We start from the raw sequence: 22,895 nt of genomic DNA on the forward strand, positions 1-22,895 counted from the left end.
TGGATGTTGGATCCCAGACCAGAAGTCTACTTGACGGGGCTCTTAGAGACTCAGTCTCTTGCTGCTGTGTTTGATGGAGTCCTGAATGAAGCCAAACCTCCCCGATCCAGGTTGGAGTGTCTGTTTCTCTATCTGTTTTAGTTTTGGGCCTGACATCACTGAGTCATGAGCATGCTCTGGATAAAATTTTCCAGCTACGGCAAATCAATCTTTCATTGTGTTTTAGTTGCTAAGCTTGATGGTCATTAGTTACAGCAGTGAGTGTTTATTGACTCATACGGTTCTGAAGCTCTTTCTATAGCTAACTAGGTGAACTATCAAAGCCTTTGGCATTTTTCAGCTTTTCAGTCATTTGTGTGACACTTTCCTTGCAGCCTGTGTTCATGAGAGAAGAGGATGTGATGCCGTCTTCCCAGGAAACTAGCTTCTAACCCCACCAACCGACTTTCTAATTGTTCCTCCAATGCAAACCCACCCCAGGGGGTTTGCACTCCATGGCCCATTTGTTCACATCACTTTTCTCCCTGGGTTTTCCACTTTCACATTATTGAGGGTTCATCTCCAGCATCACAGCCTGAAAAAGCTATCCCTGGTACTCAGTTCAATCCCTGACCTCCAGTAACTTAAACGTTTACTTTCATTTAGGTGTTTGTGTCATGTCTGTGTGAGTGCATGGTATGCGTGCATAGGTGCCCATGGAAGCCGGAAGAGGGGTGATAGCCCCTGGAACTGAAATTGCAGGCTGTTGTTAGCTACCTGACATGGTGATGGGAACAGAACCCAGGTCCTCTGGACGAAAATAAGCCCTCTTAACCACAGAGCCTTCCTTCTAGTCCCCACATTTAACCTTTTTATTGCTTCTATCCCCGTCTGAAAGTAGATTATGTATTGCTTTAATGATATGTCTGTTGTTCCTAAGTAGAATGTTAGCTCCATGAGGAAAACACTTTTGCCAGAATTTCCCTGGGGCATGGAACAACTTAGGTACATTCCAGATGCTCAGCAAATATCCACTGAATGAACGTGCAGGTATTGTATGGGCTATGAGGTTCTTGGGTCAGTACTTAACATAATACTTGGCCTGGCATATGATTAGATTTCAAAAAAATGTGAGTTTTTTTGAATAACATCAAGGCTCCATTTACAAACCCCCATTTCTAATTTAGATGAGAAGAACTTTGGCCTCTTGCATATGAGACGTGATCCATAAAAGGGTGGTGAATAAGGAGAACCTCAAATTGTGTCCTTGATCTGGTATATTCAAAGACCAATGAAACCATCCTTGTTCTAAAAAAAATTAAACCTTTTTATTAGTATATTTATTTTATATATAAAAGAAATACAAAAAAAGAGAAAGAAACACAAAGAAAATGCTTTTATGGCAAATCGGATTTGTCGGTGCCTTCAGCTTGTGCTCCAGGCTCCGGCCCACTGGGTGTTAATAAAGTCCGCCGGTTGTAATGGCCCTTGATGATGCCCGAGTTGCTGTTCTCATTGAGGAGTTGCTTCTGCCTTTGCCTGTTGAGAGACTGAACAAGGCCAAGGACAACTGCAGCCAGAGAGTATTGCCCAGGCAGTCTCCTTGGGGGCAAGATGAATGGGTTGGGTTGGACTCTTCCCAGGAGAAAGTACGTTTTGATTTTTCCTTCTTGCTCACTGATGCCCTTCACATAGATCTCTCCTCGGTAGTCAAAGGCAAAGCCCTGGTCCTTCAGGATAAGATAGGTCTCCTCTGGAACTTGGATCCGGCCACTCACCCCCGTGCTGTCCATTCGACTTGCCAAGTTCACAGTTTTACCCCAAATGTCATACTGTGGTTTCTTAGCGCCAATTACACCTGCTACCACTGAGCCATGGCTGATGCCTACAAAAGAACCCCAAAGAGCAAGAAGTAAGGTAGAGGAAGTGCAGTTAGGCATCTGGACATGTCATGGAAGTGATAGGCATGTGTGTCGTCTCTGGAACAGCATAGTCCAGGTCCTACCTCAAACTAGATGAGTCACCTGGATCAGTTATTTAACTTATATGGACCTCACTTTACCCATCTATGAATTGGACTATAAAATGAAGTTTATATAAAGTAATATGAGCAAAACCACTGCCAGAGAGTGATCAACATAAGGGAATCCTCATTTTCACGCGCACATAGACTTGTCTTGAATGTGGAATGCTCAAAGTGCTGACCAGGACTCAGGGTCCTGGGATCTTTTGTTGCTTGCACAGTGCTCTGAGAGCTTGGGCAGACCATTTCCTTCTCTGGTTTCATCTAGGTCTCCACCACTATTCTCTTAGCCCATGGCAATGTCTCCTGTATACCCCCTTGTCCTCTTGAAGCCCGCTTTCCCCATTGCTACACGAAGGGAAAGGGCTTTCTGATCTGTACAACTATCCAGTGAGAACCCATTTAAACATCTGCCAGGACTTCTTCGTTCCTAAGGATAAAACTAACACTCTTTAGGATGGTAACTCATAGCTTCCTAGCTTTTGCCTGGCTTGCCAGCCTAATTCACTGCCCACCATTCCTCCCTCTCTACCACGCCAAACTGAGCTGCTAATTCCCTCATCTGGTAACCATATTCACCTTGGTGCTGTAGTCTTTTTTGTTGTTGTTGTTGTTTGAACTCTTTGTGCCCTGCTCCAATCCCATTCTTCATTTGGGAATGCTTTTAATGATAGTCTCAATGCTTACTCCTTCACGAAGTCTAGACAACTCTTCTAGAAATGACCGCATTTCACTAAATGTGTACTGTGCACATCTGTCTCTTCTAAGAAAGAATTCTCTAAACATTGACTAGGCATCTGATATGTGAGATACTGGTAGAGTAGGGGAGGCAAGAAGACATAGTCATGTCTCCTACTGGAGAGGCAGAAAGTAACTTTAAAAGCAGGTAATATAATATTAGCAGATAATGAAAACAAAAACTATCAGTGTGCAGAAATAGGAGACCAGAGACATTATGTTGTTGAGTAGAGCAGTTAGGAAAGACCTTCTGACCAGAGACCTGAGGAAAGGAATAGAACTAGCCTCATAGAGAACTGGGTAAGATCATTCTAGGCAGAAGCAAGAATAGAACACATGTGCACACAGACACTACATACTGTACTCCACATATGCACATATATTACACACTATATACCACACTATACATACACACTACACACCATGCATTATACTGTACATATACACCATACATTACATTATACATACACACACTACACACTATCTAGTACACTACATTGCACACACACTATCCACTCTCTACTATACTACATACACAGACACTATATACTGTACATTATACCCAACACATTTATACATATGTATAGACATTACATACTATACACAACACACACACACACACACACACACACACACACACACACACACACACACACACACACACAGACACACAGGGGCTGTAGAATACACAGGAACCACAATGATGATTAGTTCTTTAAAACCTTGAAAGACATTGTGTCATTTGATTCTCATATGATTTCTATAAGGCAGTGGAGGTAATCAGCACACGAGAAAGCTGAGGTTAAGAAAGTCTCAGTGTCTTGCTTCAAGTCACAGAGTTGGTTATAACAGACATGAAATGCAGACTGAGAAGCTCAGTCCAGTGGGGATTTAAAGTTTCTCACCCTGGAGATCAATGAAACGACAGTAGCAGTTTAATATATCACATCAAGCGGCATCCCTGATCTCACCAATATCTTTGGAATTTACTTAGACCATTTCTCTTTTCAGGGCTAATACTCTTTTTTGATTTTTGGTTCAGTTGTGAAGTCAATGATTCCAGGAAGGACAGGAGATTGATGAGAAATGTGGGATCGAGCCTTCAACATCCCATCCATAGATCAAAACCATAAATAAAAATCTTTGCTTCAAAGAACAAAAGTATGTGGCATTCCTCTGATCTGAGGAACAGATATTGATATTTCTTTAACCTCTGTTCTTGTCTTGCAAGCTGTTAAGGGAGAGTCTAATGGAATAAAATGGCCTGTCAGTCACAGGACATTTACAGCAGGAGGACTGCAACACAAGTTATCTTAAACCTCCTCTTGGTAGCCAGAATGCCAATTCATCTCAGAGTCAGGCTCCCTGAAGCTGCTGCTGGCACGGCTATTTGGCTGTGTGATGTGATGTTAGGTTAGTGACTCCTCTGTTTTGGGACCCAGTTTCTTCATCTCCAAAACATGAATGTGAGCTAGAGCTGGGGGCTTTCAGGCTGGACCTGTGGAGGCTCCTGAAAGCCCAGAGGAGATGAAGGAGGGATGCATAAATTATGCAAACATAGAGGATTATTAGTCAGTGGCAATGATTACTGTGCGGCCACTTTGCACAAGGAGTGTCTGTCCTGCAATGGAAGGAGACTGCGTGGCTGAGAAACTGTTGCTTTCTGCCCGTCTCTGCCTCAACACAGTATATGACAGCCTGCCTCAGAGGTTGAATCCTGCTGTTGTCTGAGGTATTATCCAGGAGAAGTAGAGAGCAGTGCATTGACTACCAGCTTTGGGCAACATGAAAATGTCAGAATTACGTGATTCTTGGGTCATTAGCTGCCTTTCTAAGCATGCCTTTGCACAGGTGGTGAGGGTACTAGACAGATATGTTGGAGGAGAGGCCAGCCTAGTGTTTACTTTGCACTTCTGCCTGGGCCAGGATCCTGCCTTGCTGCCAGCATCTCGGATGAGGAAGCCCAGAAAGGCCCGAGTTGACTCTGTGCCTGTCCTTGTCAGGGTCATACAGAACCTCATGCATTTTGCAAGAAAAAGCTTTCCTGGCTTGATGCCCAGGACATGGGAGGGGCTGATGGAACAAAGACACTTGGCTCGGTGAGTGCTCCACCACTAGCTGCAACTCACCAATTCGGAGTTCAAAGTTGTTGAATGAATGCTTGTTGATCTCCTGTATACTTTCGGTCAGGGCAAGGGAGAAGTCAGCCAGGGCACACAAATGCCCCCACTTATCTTCACATTGCTGGAGAAAACAAGAGAAGGGGTTCTCTCAGGGTTACAAACATTTGATGTCTTCAGCAGAGGTTTGCAGTCTAACCCCAAGTTAGAAGAAAATAGCCAGACAAGTGAAGCCCCTACACACTCAAGCCATCAGTATCCAAGAGGCACGAGATCACAGGAGATTCAATTGACACTATAGTCCGTGGTTGTCATCACATCTTTCCTTCACATATACATGTGTCTAGGAAGGTTTTCCCATTATGGATTCCTGAGTATGCTCACTGGTGTGCATGTATTTGTATCAATGCCCATCTGTACATTTTCCTATCCTTGTGTATGTAGGTTTTCTAGTCCAGAAGCTGTGTCTGTTTCCTCTGAAATGATCACAGCATCTGATTAAGGGATGTTCACATGCATATTTGTGAAACCCCTGAGAGAAGTGTGGAGAGAGAGCCTCTTTACCTCTGTTTCCAAATCTGTAAAGTGAGGTGAAGTTTGTTGGCCCTGTCCACCTCTTCACAGTTGAATGAGATTTTGTGTGAGAGAAAATTTGAAAATTTGTGTGAGAGAAAATACCCTACAGAGCTTGGTAGTTCAATCAAAGGTCAAGCATCAGATATTTCTGGTCTTGCAGACCATACTGTCCTTGTTGTAACTATTCATTGTTGTCATTTTGGTTGTAAAGGAGCAAGAGATAAGATAGAAATAAATGGGAATGCTGTGTACAACAAAACTTTATTTACAAACATGGGTGGTGGGTTAGATGTGGCCTGGAGGCACTTGTCTTCTAACTCTTGCTATTGAGGGCCACACTTGTAATACCAGCATGGGTTTCATGTCATATAGCTATGCTTAGAGTATCTTCCTTTAATAAAACTGTGTAGAAGAAGGATAAGTGCAATAACGACTTAATGAGGATTTCATCTTCTCCGGTGACTTTGACTCAAACTCATGTAACATCTGTTGTGTACTTGCCAGGTTATAGGCTTCATATGGGGAACATGAAAATTATCTCAGATTACTCACCCATCAGCCCTGGAAAGTACAAATTAGTATCCCCATTTATGCTGGTGCCTACCACATAGTCAAATATTTTACAAAGCTAATACTATTATCACCACCGCCACCACCACCGCCACCACCACAACCACCATGCCATAACAGCTTCTGAGGGCTTAAATGAAAGCAACAATAAGGAAATGGATGAGTATTGGGGATTTTTTTGTGATACCCACAGCTCTATCAGAGTCAAGGTATTCCTTGGCACAGATTTTTGTTCAAGTGAATAGAGAGATTCAAAGTGAAGCCTGGAATATTTTGATAGAATAACAGCAAACCCCTGTTGTCAAGAGTGAATGTACATTCTGCAGCCATGAGAGTCCAGTTTAGATTTCCTCCCCACTGTTCTCTAAGCCCTCCTCAGCACATGACAACAGTCAGGCACATGCACCGGTGTGGCCGAGTCCAAGGAGACCTTACTTGTTTCTCTGGTGACAGTCCTGAGACAGCCATGTACGTGCTACCAATGGTCTTAATCTTCTCTATGTCTTGAAAGCGGTCTTCTCCAAGTAGCTGCAAAGGATTCAGGTCATGACGTTAGTCCTTGTGTTTACCCAGCTGCTATGTAGGTCTCTAGTAGCCTGGGGCTCCTGAAAATGTGCCTCCTCCATTCACTATGGAGAAAGATCTAACTAAAATGTTGAACATCTTGATGTAGCTTCTTTTCTCTCTGAGGGTCATGCATTCAATCCACGTTTATAAGGACTTGCTAAGTGTCAGATGGATGTGTCTAAATATTCTTAACTGTTTCAGTGAATCCTGGAATAACCAAGGGTATTTGATAAGCTTCAATAAGAACTAAAAAATGTTCCCCAACCAGTCAACACATACTTTGGGGATTACGTCAACATGTACTTAGAATGTTACCACTCCCACTTTTCCCAGGCAGTACCCTACTCTAAACCACTGGTCTAAACCACTGTTGGTATTCAGCTGTATCCACTCCTGTCCTTGCCTCCTCTCTCCCAGCATAGTGGCCAGGTGATATCATTTATGAATGAGTCAGAACATACCCCTGTTTAGTGCAAAACTCTTCAGTGGCCTTTAGTTTTACTCAGGATCAAAGTCAGTCTTCACTAAGCCCAGCAAAACTTGCCATGACCACTAAACCCCACCCAACACCCAGCCCTTATTGTTTCTATGCTCTGCTCCAGCCCTTGATCTCTTTGCTTACTTTTGAACAAGACAGGCCTGCTTCTGTCTTGGGATGCTTGTGTTTTCTAATACCTCTGGGGCTACTCTTCCTTCAGACAATGCCATGGCCACTCCCATTCTTCTTTCTTATTTTGCCTGATGACTATCTACTCTACATTGCCTCTGTGACTGCATTTCAATGGAACACAGCTTCCATTCTCACACAGACCTAGTTAGTTTGCTGTCCTGTGTCATCCCCCTTCCTTAGACGTAGTCCTGACTTTGTTTACTGACTGTCATCTTTCTTGGGATAGGTGACATTGGCAGCAGGTGACATCGCCAATTCTGTTTACTGCTCAGAACCTAGACAGAACCTTGAGCACAGTGGTGCTGAATGAATGGATGATTGAACGAAAGTCTTTAAGTTTCCTACACTGTTACATGGAATTTAGATACCAGTGTTAAGGAAGGGATACTTTAGTCTTTAGTAACTTCAATAAGCAGAACCATGCTCCTGGGTCAGGCCCCAACAATGCCAAGTTTCCAATCCCTGGAATCCACATATGTTATCTTCCATGGCCAAAGGGACTTTGAAGGTGAGATTGGGATTAGGGTCTTGGGATGGAAACTAACCTGGGGATATGTCACATGGTAAGCGCCCTTATAAGTAAAAAACAGTCGTAGGAGAACTAGAGATGGGGATACAGGAGTGGAAGCAAAAGTCAGATTTATGTGATTGATAGCTTTGTAGATGGGAAGAAGCCATCAGCCAAGGAACTCATATGCCTCTGAAAGTTAAAAAAAAAGCCAAGAAATAGATTCTTTCCTGGAGCCTCTAGAGCAGTGGTTCTCAACCTTCCTAATGCTGCAGTCCTTTAATATAGTTCCTCATGGTGTGGTGATTCCCAATTATAAAATTATTTTCATTGCTATTTTATAACTGTAATTTGCTACTGTTATGAATCATAATGTAAATATCTGATATACACGATATCTGATATGAGACCCAAAGGGGCCATAACCCACAGGCTGAGAACCACTGCTCTAGAGGGAACACAGTTCTGCCAAGACCTTGATGTCAGCACTTTTTAGTTCTCCAACTCTTTGCCTCCCTTTAAGACCATAAAATTCATAGAGTCTCAAGTGATGGACATGCATAGGCAGATGTGATAGATGGAATAGACATGAGTCAGATGTGATGGTCTGCATACTTGGATGTCTGATGTTTTCTCAAAGACACAAACTAAGCATGTCTGATCTTTTAGCTGTCATTCAGTTGTGAGTAGTTTAGCTTGAAGGTCTTGGCGCGCGGGGGGGGGGGGGGGTCTTCAGTTGCCCAACCCCTTCTGTCTCATACAACTGAATTTTCCTGGCTTCCTCCTGTCTGTGGCTGGTCAGATGTTGCCCTTCTCTCTTTCCTCTAGAACTACATAGCTAAGAGCCAAGTTACAAGGCAGTAGGAGTCTTCAAAACATGAAGCTGCCTGATCCTGGACTTCCATCCTCCAGAACTATAAACTAAAGATGCTTCTTTCACATAAACAGTGTCCAATGCCTTTTCGTATCACTCTCTTCATGGTGGTGGGAATTGAACCCAGAGATTTCCATGTGTTAGGTTGGTTGCTCTTCTAGCCTGAGACAGTGTCTCTAAATGTAGTAGGTCCCAGAGACTCAGCAGGGTACAAAAGAAGGTTTCTATCATGAGTGTGTAGCCTACTTTAGAAGACATGCTGTCACCATGGAGTCCCCCCTCACATCTTACAAGGCCCTAACCATACCTCTTAACCAATGCACTAGCCATGCCTCCTTCTATGAAAGTGACTTATAGTCTGCATGGTAAAGCCATGAGAGGCAAGAAGTGATTGTGTCTGATTTATGTTGACCCTACTCTGTGATTTCACATATACATATGGGATCATAATATGCAAAACTCAGAAGCAGTGAGTAGAATGGTTGTTAATAACAGCCATTAGGGAGCCAAAGTGAGGTGGGGATATGGAGATATTTGTTATAGGGCAGAATGTTTCAGGTAGACAGAAGGAGAAGTCCTGGAGACCACTGCACACTATGGTGACTGTGGTGGTTTGAAAGAAAATGGCCCCCAAAGGGAGTGGCACTACTAGGAGATGTGGCCTTGCTGAAGTAGGTGAGGCCTTAATAGAGGAAGTGTGTCACGGTGGGAGTGGGCTTTGAGGTTTCCTTTGCTCAAGCTTCATTGAGTGTAACACTCAGACCACTTCCTGTTGCCTGCAAGATGTAAGACTCTCAGCTACTTCTCCAGTACCATGTCTGCCTGCATGCTACCGTGTCCTACCATGGTAATAATGGACAGAACCTCTGAACTGTAAGCCAGCCAGCCCAATTAAATGTTTTCTTTTATAAGAGTTGCCATAGTCATGGTGTCTCTTCACAGCAATAGAAACCCTAATTAAGACAGTAATTAAAGTAAATGATGTATTGTATTTCACCTTCAAGATGTTACATTTTAAGTGTATTTTTTTACCATAATGTGGGGGTGATGAATACGTTGATTGACTTAACTAGTCTATATTTTATACATTCATCAAGACATCCATTTATTCAGATGGAAATTGAGTGCAAAAATAAAATATTCTGATACATATTTGTGTTTGAAATACACCCTAGAGTTCTGATACTTAAATTTACCTCGTCAAAGTCAGCGATGATCTCATTCAGCAAGCGCAGACATTCCACTCCCTGGTTGTTCATTTCTGTCTGAGAGTAAAAGTCTGCAAATCCAGGGATGGAGGCAAACATCACCCCAACAGCATCATAGGACTGAGAGTATAGCTCCTGGGGCAGAGAGGAGGTAGAAACAATCATCAGAGCTCAAGTTCTGCAGTGATGCTACCTGGACATAGGACCTGGCAGACAGGAATCCAGTGGAAGGACAAAAAAAAATGAGAGTTCAGGCATGACATGTTAGCACTGTATATCTCAGTATTCCCAAGCTGCTGTAATCAAATACATCAGTCTTGATTGATTATAAACTACAAATATATTTCTGGGGTTCTGGATGCTTGTAAGTATCCGTATGATTTAGTGTATAATGAGGAGCCACTTTCTGGTTCAAAGACAACACTCTCTAGCTGTGTCCACATGTGACAGAAGGAGCAAGGCAGCTTTCTTGGAACTCTTTAATAAGCACACTATTCCAGTTGTCACGGTTTGGACACAAAGAATCTTCCAACAGATGCATTGTTAAATCGTTGGTCCCTGGCTGGAGGATCTAGTCATTGAGAGGTACCCTGGGTCATGAGGGCTCTGTCCTCACACATTAACCCTTGATGTATTGATAAGATGGTATTATTGGGAGGTGAGGGAGAATAGAAGTTGTGATCTAGTTGGAGGAAGTAAGTTACTAGGGTATGTCCAGAAAAATATACCTTAAAAGACTTGGAGGGACACAAATGTTCCATCCCTTAGATCAGAATCACAGAATCATGTGGTCTTCAACCTCAGCTGAGCCAGCACTTTTGAATGTCATGCCTTTGTCCTTGGCTAAATCTTCTGTTCTTCTCAATGACTGGTCCAGAGTTTCAGGATTCTCTTTAACTTAATCTACCACATTGTCCTTCTCCATAGATGATCTTTCTCCTGCCTCACCAAGAAAGCTGAGACTGGGCAGTAACTCTCCCTGGTTTCCTTATGTGTACATCTCTCTCTCTCTCTCTCTCTCTCTCTCTCTCTCTCTCTCTCTCTCTCTCTGTAATTATTTCATCCTCTTTCACTCAACTCTGGCAACTTTGCCATCACTGTTAACCCTCTCTTTTCTTTTGTCTTACTCCTGCCTTCTCCATGCTGGTCCCCACTCTCTGTCTTTTTTAAGAGGAAATGAACTTGCAGACACTTGTGTCTGTCAACCAATCCCTCCTCATCCTGGCTTCCATCCTTCTTAAGCTGTCTTTCTCCTCTGTCTATTGCTATTCACATCTCAGGCTGGAATGAAACAAATAGAGAGAAAGTCATCCAAATTGGGAAAATCAGTGTACACGTGCCAGTTCCCATTTCACTGAGCATCCACGTAGTTCAGCACACTGGCCATTCAGGACCTCGTGTCCCTTGACTTTCTGTGAAATACCTCATTTTCTTATGCCTGCCCCCTTTAGGGACTTATTTTGGAAAAACATTTCATCTATTTTAAGTGTTTTGTTTGTTCACCTTGTACAACCTCACTTGACAGATCTCAATGATGCTCAACCTCTCCATAGCAGTTTCCAAATTCATGTTTCTAGATTAGTTCTTGGGGTGTGATCACCTTGGATTGTTCTCATACTTTTTTTTTGGTTTTTCAAGACAGGGTTTCTCTGTGTAGTTTTGGTGCCTGTCTTGGATCTCACTCTGTAGACCAGGCTGGCCTCGAACTCACAGAGATCCACCTGGCTCTGCCTCCCAAGTGCTAGGATTAAATGCGTACACCACCTTCTCACACTCTTTAAACTATGATGCTACACACTTAGTGTGTTTCTCTTTATAGCTAAGACTTCATCTGTTCCTTCATTCTCTACTATTGGAACACCAGAGCTACAAAATCAACAGAGGGCATATCAGTTATCTTGGGCTCTTTCTTGATCCCATCCTGTTGACCTTATCTTAGTGTTGCTGCTATTTCTAAAAGTAAGCCTCTTTCCAGTGCTTTGCTTGACCAATAATAGAAAAGCTTCCTACTTGAGGGCCTCCAGACTTGTTCTACTCCAAGGCATTCTCCATATGCCACATAGAGTGATCCTTTTAAAGGGATATGTATGATGTTGGATACTGACCACACTCCTCCATTTTTAAAGCCTTCCAATGGCCCACAGTTGCCCTCAACATAAAGTTCTAACACCACATCATGGCACATATTTATGGCCTCACTATCGCCTATCTCTTTAACATAAGGCCTACAAGTCCCCAATTCTTTGGACTCGTAAAACACTAAAGCATTTCTACTTTTTGCCTTTGTATTGACATTGAACTCAGAGCCCTGCCTATTTGTGCTCTTCCTTTGAGTTATACTATCAGTTGGCTTCTCTGCTTCCAAATCCTGTTGTAGCAACCGCTAACAGGCACCCTCCCTGAGATTGTCTCACCCTACTCAATTGTCAACACTTGTGGGTCTTATGAATTTTTTCTTTGGCCACAAGAGGGCACTCTGCTCATGTGACCAGTAGCTTTGAAGAGGCAGAGGATTAATATCTCTAAATCACAGGTCTCCACAAACAACTGATGGGAAGTGGTGTTTTGTACCTTCCTCCTTCACTCCTAGAGTCATGTAACTTTGAACTGTAAGACTCCACTTCCATTGCCCACATAGGTAGCTGATCTACCCAATAATGCATCGTATATCAGTGTCTTCTTTCTCTTCCTTCCATTCTGTATTTCCTAGGATCTCCGACAGGGAAGTTGCTGCCTCTTACGTTCTAGTTTTCAAGGTTTCCTTCCAGAAGAAACAAACAGTTTTCATGTCACCATGTAAATAAATTCATTTCTGCCACCTGTCCAGTGATGAGAAATTTTCTTCCAGTCTGAAGTTAGCTCCGTAACCAGGTAACGTCTGGTTTCCGGTCTTCACTAATCACGTAGAGATGTGTTTTGCAGAAACTTTCTGTGCTCTTGAATGGGGGCAGGGGGCTGAGCTCAATGCTGTCAAAGTGCCACAAGCAGTTCTGTAATACACTCCTTGTCCCAGCATCACTGCCCCAACATCCAACTCTTCCTTTAAACACAAATCCCATGATGGCAAAGATATACATGCCATTCATCTCGGTGTGTTTACTGCAGTCCTGAAATGTGATGCACGCCTTACACAAACACTCATAACTAGTTGCTGAGGTAATGACTTTTTGGTCTTCTCAGGTGGTGCACACTTTTAATCCAAGCACTCGGGAGGCAGAGGCAGGAGGATCTTTGTGAGTTTGAGGCCAGCTTGGTCTACAGAGTGAGATCCAGGAAAGGTGCAAAGCTACACAGAGAAACCCTGTCTCAAAAAACCAAAAAAAAAAAAAAAAAAAAAAAAGAAAGATACAGTAAAACCTAAATAGTACTTTTACATGAACCTGATGAATTATAACAATCTAGCAAACTTTTCTCATTATTATCCTCATTTCACAGATAAGTCAAATGAGACAGAGGAGGTCCATTGTTGTTTTGGATCGTGTAGCTAACAGTGGAAGAGGCAGGGCAGAAGCTTCCAGGGTTTCTTTAGTCCACATGTTCTTCCTCTATCATGCCCTGTGTCTGAAGAAGATACTGCTGCTGGTTCATGATCAATCTTGAGTTTGAAGTGTGAATCAATGTAGTTTTCCTCCAAAGAAACACAGGCAGCTAGTGACTGGCTGGACAGAGTGATAGAGCAAAGAAGAGCAGCAGCAAATGACTTGCTTCCTAAGGGAGGGCAGACCCTGCTCACTTTGGCCTTGAGCAGGTATGGACGTGTGGAAGAAAGCTTATTCTGCTTCATGAATCAGAGAACTTGTGTAAGTAAGCTTAAAGAATCATATCCTCCAGATGGCTGAGTTTTTTGTTTGTTTGTTTTTGGGTAAAAGTCTCTACTACTCAATTTCCTATAATATTATTTTGTGCTGGCTGCTATCACAGAGTGACTTAAACAACAGAAATGTATTTTTTCATCATTCTGGAGGTTGAGAATCTGAGATCAAGGCATTTTAGAGGCTCTTCTACTCACATGGTACATACCCATCTCTCCCTGCATCCTACTGTGTCCTTTACCCTGGGTTCTAATCTTCTCATTTTACAAGGATGCCAGTGAGACTGTACCAGGATCACCTGTATGACTTCATTTTAACATAACTATCTCTCCTATGACAGCTACAGCTTGGTGTCCTTGGGGTTAGAATTTCAGACACGAATTTTGAGGAAGCACAATTCAGCCCACACAGCCTCTACTTCTGTTTAAAAATAGAAAAGAGAAAGTCTTATCCTCTGAAATCTACTCCATAGTCAACTTCTTTTTATTCCCTGCAGTATATATGCCTCCACTGTGTAAAATATCTGCCCACCAGGGCTTTTTCTTTATCTGCTATTTTCTTAAACTTTCTTTTTATTTATTCTTTGTGTCTTTCACATCATGCATCTCTATCCCATTCATTTCCCTGTCCTTTTATATCCATCCTCTGCCCTTGCAACTCCTCCCAAAACAAAATAAAATTTAAGAGAAAATAGAAAACATAGGAAAAAAGGAAAAAAAATCATGTCATGAAAACTATAGTGTGACTCAGTGAGTCATGAAGTATACCCTTATATCTACATATCTTTATTTGCAAATGTTCATTGCAGAGAGTCATTGGTCTGGTTCAAGGCCTCTGGTTTCTGCTACGTTATTGATTTATTGATGCTGGGTCCTCACTGGGACTCCTCTTGGATATCCTGTCGTTGCCCTGGGTAATGGAGATCCTGCAGCTTTGGGTCTACAGGACTGACCTCTTCATGTGCTCCTAGAGATCATAGATGGGGTAGATGCTGGGATGGGCCAACTCATAACCCTGGTTCTGGGCCTGGATAGTTGCAGGGCTGGTCAGTCCACCATTTCTACCCAGTCCTTACCACCAGGGTGAGCTTTCCAGGATTGCCCTAGCTAGTTCACCCCTTGCAGTGGTGAGCAAGGGGCAGAGCCAATTCCCCTGTTTTCATGCTCTCAGGGTTGGGTCTCCCATACCTGCACCATCAGGGCCAGCTCTACCATGTTGCTCAGGCAAGGTACAGGGCCTACTTTCCTGAGTGTTGCAGCTGGTGAGGGGCAGGGACAGCTCTCCCACTCTTGTGACCACAAAGTCAGCACCATGATCTGCCACAGGTAGTGAGGGTAGGTGGAGGGCATTTCTCCCCTGCCCACACCACCATATGGAAGATGACGGGCCAAGCCAAATCTCCCATGCTCATGTTCTCAGGCCAGTTCAATAGGGTCAGCCACCAGAGGGCTTCCTAAACAGTATTTGTCCCCTGGAGATCTAATGAATCCTAGCTCCTCCTCCACCCTTCTCTTTCTTTTCATTTCTCAGTCTTGCCAACATTCAGAATGCTCTGATTTCTTATTTCATTTTGCGTGTGTTTGTGTATATGTGGTGTGCTTAGATGTTTGCATGCATGTGCATTTGTATGTAGGTGTACATGTTTGCATGCTGCGTACACCGGTGTGCACATGTGTGTGGAGGCATGAGGCTGATGTTTGGAGTTTCTACCTTTTTCACTGGGCTTGGTTCTCTCAACTGAACTAAGAGACCCACAATGTATCTAGTCTAACTAGCCAGGTTGCTCCAGGGACCTCCTCTCTCTGCCTTAAAAGTGATGTAATTACCACCATGTATATCTGACATTTATATTGGTGCTCGGTGTCCAAGATCTGTTCCTCACACTTGCATGGCAGGTATTTTACTAAGCCATCCCTCCAGCCATGGCTCTGATCTCTTAACAAATAAAATTATGACAACACTAGCTATTTTCACTGAGCACTTATATGCCAGGCACATCACAGAATACTGCATGGATCATCTTATTTAATGCTCACAATAACTGCTTGAGGCAGATATAATTAAGGCCTTTATTTTATCTATGGGAGGACGAGAGAGGTTGAGGTGAAGTACTTTGCTTAAAACACACAGTTATTAAGGGGTAGAGTAGGAATTTATAACTGGATAGACTGACTCCAAAGCCCAAGCTACTACTAATGGTGGCAATAATAATAATGTATTCATTTAAGAATGATGGCAATACTAGCTGTGATAAACAGGAAGAAATATTACAACTGGAACAGCTTTAGCTCATTATTTGAATGGAAAGTTGATTTAACATCGGGGGAATCTATGTTAGATAAAATACTGAGCTTGAAAATATGGACTCAGTCAGTTCAGCTCTTGACTGTTGCATCTATTGGAAATGAGAAGAATGGAAAAGGGGGAAGCCACTTCTCCTATTGGCCAGATGCTCACTGGTGGAGAGAATGTCCAGAAGACACTAATATACATAATGAAAAATCCACAAGCACAGGCTCTCAGGTGATGATGGCTTAGATACACACAGGACCAAAATGGGATCCTTTGTTTCTTTTCAGGAAATGGAACCAGAATGGCTTGGTTTACCTACACACTGGCTGACACAGAACTTAGAGAGTGCTGTGCCTCCATCTTCATGAGGCACAGATAAGGGAACTCATGCTACTGGGCTTGCCACATGGGAGGAGAAACTTCATCTTGGACACAAACCAATTCTTGAGGAGATAAGATCAGTGATGCAGTCACTGTGGTTCTTCTCACTATATCCTCCCCAATTAGATTAGGTAAAAGATTTAATGGGGAGTTTCCCCCCAGGAGATCAGGGCAATGAATGTGGAAAGAGAGATGATGATCCCTGCAGATGTGGTCACATGACTTTAGGCAGCAAGGCGGACTCTCTGATCTTCATCCCTTCAAATGTGAAAGGCTGCTGACCATTTCTCTGCTTTGCACCTGGTCACAATGAAATGCTCCACTTCGGTTGGCTATTTGTCCCATTGCTGCTGGCTGTGACTGTCACTGCTCCCAGTAACTGCTTTCACGCATGTCGCTTTGGGGATTAGGTGGAAACAACTCTGGACAATCGCTGCCTATTGTGGTTTAAATATGAACTGTCCGTAATGGGCTTGTGGACTGGAGACTTTGCTGCAAGCCAATGGGATTTGGGAAGTGACTGGGTGAGTGTAGAGGGCCCTAATATAACTGATGGATTGATACTTTTATGGATTTGCATTGCAGAAAGTAGGGTGTGGGCCACTGGGGAATGTATCCTCTGCTACCCACTTCTTGCTTTTTCCTAGCTGCAGTGAAGTAAACAGCTCTGCTCTTCCATGTGCCTCTATCATGATCCTCTGTGTCGCCACGGGCATGGAAATTGTGGACACAATCAGAATGGACTGAGAATCCTGAAAACCATAGGCAAGCAAGCATGTCCTTCCTTAAGATGCTTGCTTGCTCAGGCATTCTACCACAGTAGTGGAAACAAAAACAAAACAAAGCAAAAAACAACACTCTGACCCAAGGGTCTTGTTATCTGTTTCCTGATCCCCATTGTTTCAGTTAGTGATACAGACAAAGCAAGGTGGTACAAACAAAGCAAGATAATTCAGGTTACTATACAATGGACTCAACTAAAAAGATAAAGGTAGAATTAGGGGCCCCTAGTAAACCTCCCGGAACTAAGGCACAGAGCTATCATGTCTTTGGATTAGAAGAAATGAGAACAACCTAACGTAGATATCATATGGGAACAGCACAGCAGCTTGAGGAGGTTTGTGGAGGAATACAGGCAGCCTTATGTGATTCCCAGGAAGTACGGGTCCATCCTGGCCTCACTGCTTCTTCTCACTCATATCTCCTTGTACCATCCCCCATTGGCAATCCACATTTGGGTGCCAAAGCCCATGGGTGATTATTGATGTTATGCACCCAGTTTATCCCTAACCCTATCCAGGCAAATTAGAAAAGAGAGTGAAGGAGCTTGGAGAGTCATATGGAAGAGATTCATACAACCTACCCACCACCTTTAGAGATGGTGGCTTTATTTAACTCACTCTAATTAACTGTTTTCAGTGTGCCATCTGTTTCTTTCTATTCTGGGTTGGAAGAAGCTAAAAACATGTTGTAAACTGTAGAAGGGTAGATGAATATAGAAAGGCTATAATTGTTATATTGTCATCTTTCTCTGTGGGTTGGGAGTACAGGTTCGGACTGTGTAGAGGATTCTGAACACTCACACTCGCCCCTCCTCCATTCCGCCTGCCGACACGGGGAAACTGCTCTTCTCTTTTCTCAGGGAACTGTGTTGTCTGAGCCTTTCTGTGCCCAGGCTGCTGGTAACTAAGTCCTGTGCTTCTTATACTAAGTGAAAGCCAGGGGAGAAAGAATATCTGAGACCTGAGGACATTCTCTGTCAGTAATCATAATCTCTGCTCAGATGTCACCTTCTCTTAGAGACTTTCTATGATCCTGCTCAATGGGGTTGGTCCCCAGCCCAGCTGAGTACCTGGAGTCTTGCCCATCTCCAGGTGGGTTATTTCCTTTAAGGATGATATCATTTTCTCTTCTCTCTTCCTCGGGTACCTCACTGCTATGATGTTATGACTGAAAAGCAACTCTCCATCATGGCCTTGGGATTCCCCTCTGAGGCTCCTGTGTTTCTGCCTCTCCATCTGGTGGTCATGATTGATGAACATCCACATTCTTTCTGCTCTAGAAGCTGTCAAAAAACTCTTGTAGCAAAGTCTCAAGAAAACCAGGCCCAAACACAACTCTAGAAAAATTCACCTGTTGAGAAGAGTGAGTAGCTTTTATCTATACTGGGGAGGCCCTCCGGGAGCCAAGTGCTTCTGCAATTTGATATTCCAATCATGCCTTATCTTTTACTGTTTTGTTCTTCTGTGGCCTAGATGGGACTATCTCAGTTCTGTTATCTAAGGTCCCAAGGCAAAGGTCACACATTTAAAATCTTTGAGGATCTTAGAGGTGATATGAATGATAGTGTGTAGTTGGGCCAATTGGAGACACTGTTATGTTCTGGAAGGCATCACATCTACAAATTAAAACAAGCCAGCAAATCAGTAACCAGTGGTCTCTGTCTTAGCCAGCTGGTTCAGGGCTTTTCTAAGAGATAGCCTGTTGTAACCTCATTCTAAGGGTTGTCAGCCCCTGTTGAGCTGATTGCAAACCTTGTAATGAAAGGCAGTGTCTTCCCGACCTCTATGTCACCGCACATTGCCTTTGTACCACCTTTCTAAGGGTCAGCTAGCCTTGTTTGAGTGCTTCAGCAAGGGATCAAGGATTAGGCATGAGGCTCAGTGGTGATCAAGACTGGCCTAATCTGCATCCTTGAGCTCACCATCTTGTGAAAATGAAGCGGCCAGATTATTTCATCTTTGTGAGACGTCTTCTTGAGGCAGAGTACAGGTGGCCCCTGGGGATCTCTCCATGTTGCTAGGTCTACCTGCGTGTCTCACAGAGCATAGTCAAGCACTCTGACACACTTAACCTCTGGTATTTGAAAGAGAATTCTGTTTGCTCTTGAGTAACTTTCCCTTCAAATTTACAGGGTAAACTCAATAGTTTCTGTGTTTTCATTTCTCATTGCTCACATCAGCACCATTTTTGAGTTCTTTACTTTTACCTCCCACAGATGGAGCTCATCTTCTCTCTATCTCCATCACCTTCTAGGCCTCCCATTAGGGTCTTACCTTAGCTATTTTAGGATCTTTGACCAGGCAGTGAGCTTATAATATGTAGCTCCATGTTCTAATCCATGCATCTATTAATGAAGACTTGGGTTGCTTCCACCTTTTGGCTATTGACTACTATACATAAGGAATAAATATCTCATCTCTTTGAGACCTTGCTTGCAATTATTTTGGGTATACACTTAGAATTGTTGGAGCTCTCTTTCTCTCTCTCCTCCTCCCAATGGTATACATATAATATATATATGCACACATATAAAACCTTGAAATTCCAATCCAGTCTTTAATAGGGATCTTATATCCACCTAACAGGCAAAGTACTAGATGCCAAGGAAGACAGTGTGTAAATTTCATAGCATCAGACATGTTGGATTGCTAGGCACCATATGGTAGGCATGATCTTTTTTTCTTACATCTCCCAAGTGTAACAGAGTTTTTTTTTAGAGCTTGGGATCAGTGTGATCAGTTGTATACCATTCCATTTCCCATTAGCTACTCAGACCTGGGCTCACCTCGTTGTCTCTGTCTTTCTCCAGGAAGTGGCGGGCCACATGGCTGGGTAAGATATTTCGCAGCATGTTCTCATTGTGTTCCCTCAGCTCCTTCATCTCGTTGATCTCCTCTTTGGCCTGTACTCGCCACAGAAAATCCAGGCGGGCTGTGTATTCCAGCTATAATTGACAGGAGACACAGAGAAGCAGTAGGTTCAGGTACACATGTCTGGAAGATGGTGGGGAAGCTTTCACTGGGACTCTTCACAGGTGAAAGAGAGCCTGATTTTCCCATTGGAAGGTACATGCCTGAAGCCAAGCGATCAGAGGATGCTCAGAGCTTGTAGGGATGTGCATCTGTCCTCCCAGGTGCTATCTGCACGTAGATCATCTCTGGTGTGGGATTATGTGACAATACCCATATCCTCTATGGACTGGAGGTGGCACATGTCCAGGAAGTTTTCCATCTGCTTGATATTACATTGTTTCTATCTTAAACTGAATGTGTACCCTGCCCCCAGCAGTTCCTATTTTGAAACCCTACTTCTTAATTCTTGGTGGCATGTCTTTAGCAATGGGATCTTTGGAAAGAAGTTAAGGTTCAATGAGACCTTGAGGGTAGGATGCTTGGGATGAGATTCCTAACCTTATTAGAGGAGACAGGATCAGCTTTGCTCTTCCTTTATTATGTGGACACACTGATTAAAGGCCATGTGCAGGGCAGCAAGATGATTCTCTGAAGTCAGAATAATGCCTCCATCAGCTACTAAACCCTGTCGGATCTCAGTATTAAACTTTCCAGCCTCTAGAATTGTGAGTGAACAATTTCTGTGTGTAAGCCACTGAGTCTAAGGAAATTTTTGAAGGCAGCCTGAACTGTGTGACACCATGAGGAGTTGTATCCCTCACAGGGCAGAAGCTTGTCAGTCTTTGTTACCCCAACACATGAGAGTATTAAAAACACATAACACTCAGGTGGCAGCTTGTGTGCTCTGCTCTGCTTGGTGCACTATATAAATATTAAATCTTTCGATCCAGACAGTAGATCTAATCAGAAGGCAATACTTTTAGTTTTATTTCACGGACGAGGAAGTCAAGACAAACACTGTTAAGTCACTTGACCATGATGGTTATACTGCACTTAGGGGTGAAGCTAGGTTTTGACCTTGGGTTCTAAAGTCAACTCAAGAGTCTGCGAACTCCCTGATTAGGCAATAAGGAACAAATGAACAGAGGAATACTGGGAAGATCTTGGGCTTCATGTCAGACAGCTAAGGTTTACAGCTTTTGGTCATAATCATATTCAGTCACCTGGGCGAAAAAGGACTTAATCTAAGTTTCCTTGTCCCTGAATTAAAGGTAACTACCACTGACCACCAAACAGTGAAGGAAAAATTACATAGGAGGCCTGACTTATTGCACATTAGTTTCCTCTTGTCCTGATTTCCTTTCATATTGGAGGTGGAAAGCTTCTCTTCAAGGGCGACTCATAAAGCATCTTTATCTTAGCATTGGGGCTCTTGTTATTTCCAAGTCTTTAGCAATGAGCATGAACAACATGCTGCACTGTTGGACATATGATCAGATGTCCTGAATTCAAAGACTTAAAAAAATTAGCTAGTGTCTGTGTTTTATTTTCAAGTCTCAGAGGAGGCACAAGGTCAGTCATTCAGCTGCATTTGTAATAGTAAAAGCTGGAAATGATCCAAGTGTTCATTCTGTTGGCTGAACAAACTGTAGTAATGTACACAATGGAACTAATTGCAGCTATGGAAAGAAATGAACAATGTTTCTTTATGCTCTGATGGCTTGGTCTCCAAGGGAAGAAAATATATGCTGCACATCATATATCAATTACCTACCTAAAAACCTAAGAGTACTCCCTCTTCCTTTACACACACCTCCAACCCAACACTCACAACCCACGTAGGATAATCATACCATAGGTGATAATATTTGCATTATTAATCTAGACTGTTACATGTGAACTGCACGGTGAACCAAATGGGACATTGTGGTTTTGTCGTTGAAAACAGAATTTTGAGGGAGGAGGAAAGCATAAAACAGACACAGGACTGGTGTGGTTATAAAAACCTCTGGCCATGTGAGGCTTGGTGGTATACACCTGTAACCTCAGCACTTGGCAGACAGGGCCAGAAGGATCAAGAGTTCAAGTCCATCTGCTACCCAGTGAGTTGGAGGTCAGTTTGTGTTACATGAGAGACTGTTCAAAAATGCCTCTGGTTTTCAGTAAGAAACAGAAATATCACTGTGAAATCAGGCCATGTGTTTCTAGCTCCCTACTCTTAAGGCCCGGAAACAGTGAAAGTCTCCTGCCAATATGCACTTCCAACTTGTAGGTTAGAGTTCCTATAAACTACTCAAAATACAAGTTCCCATAAACATAATCCATACTCTTGCCAGAAACAGGTGAAATTTAGGACAGAAAATTCAAAAGCTTTAAACATATATTCACACCATAAACAAGTCTACCCGAGACTATTGGGGTATGTCAGAAGGACTCAAAAACCCTTTTGAATGGGCTTTTAGTGGTCAAAAATGTGACAAATTTGAGATCCCATAAGAATAAAAACTGCAGTGGATGGAAACAAGTTAAAAATACATAAATTCACAGTGACTTAAGGAACCAAACTCATCCATCACCTTAGAATGATGCTGAGGGATAAAACCCGCTGGCAGACTTTGCCTGGGCAGATTTAAAGGTAAAGAGTTCTACATTAACTTTGCTTTATGAGCTACACTTGTAGGTGATATATAATTGATGACGAGACAGTTCTCTGTTATATTCCAGCTGACAAATTATGGGCTGCTGTAAGATTAGTGTGTCACACTATAAAATAAATGAATATAGCCTATTATGAGTAGTTGCTAACATTGTCAAAGCAGAGATGAAAAAATATGATAACCTCTTAAAGGTAATTTGTAAAGAAACCAATTAAATATTTCATAAAACACTGAAACTGGATCTCACCAAGCTTCTACACAGAACAATCAATGAAAAACACAAAG

General features: G+C 42.8%; 1 protein-coding gene across 3 annotated transcripts in view; it reads right to left on the reverse strand.

Annotated features, from left to right (window-relative positions):
- Positions 1–1,282: 1,282 nt before the first annotated feature.
- The window catches only part of Adcy8 (adenylate cyclase 8), a 225,049-nt gene continuing 203,436 nt past the window's right edge, over positions 1,283–22,895 (reverse strand). For all 3 annotated transcript variants that reach the window (XM_052747909.1, XM_052747908.1, XM_052747907.1), the window contains 5 exons: positions 19,887–20,045; positions 9,822–9,968; positions 6,442–6,534; positions 4,870–4,984; positions 1,283–1,864 (listed from right to left, as the gene is read on the reverse strand). In XM_052747909.1, the coding sequence (XP_052603869.1) occupies positions 1,377–1,864; positions 4,870–4,984; positions 6,442–6,534; positions 9,822–9,968; positions 19,887–20,045 (1,002 nt within the window). In that variant the 3' untranslated portion in view covers positions 1,283–1,376. The remainder of the gene's footprint in view (positions 1,865–4,869; positions 4,985–6,441; positions 6,535–9,821; positions 9,969–19,886; positions 20,046–22,895) is intronic.

Source organism: Peromyscus californicus, unplaced genomic scaffold (assembly GCF_007827085.1).
Source record: "Peromyscus californicus insignis strain IS unplaced genomic scaffold, ASM782708v3 Scaffold_20__1_contigs__length_68692818, whole genome shotgun sequence".
NCBI lineage: Eukaryota > Metazoa > Chordata > Mammalia > Rodentia > Cricetidae > Peromyscus > Peromyscus californicus.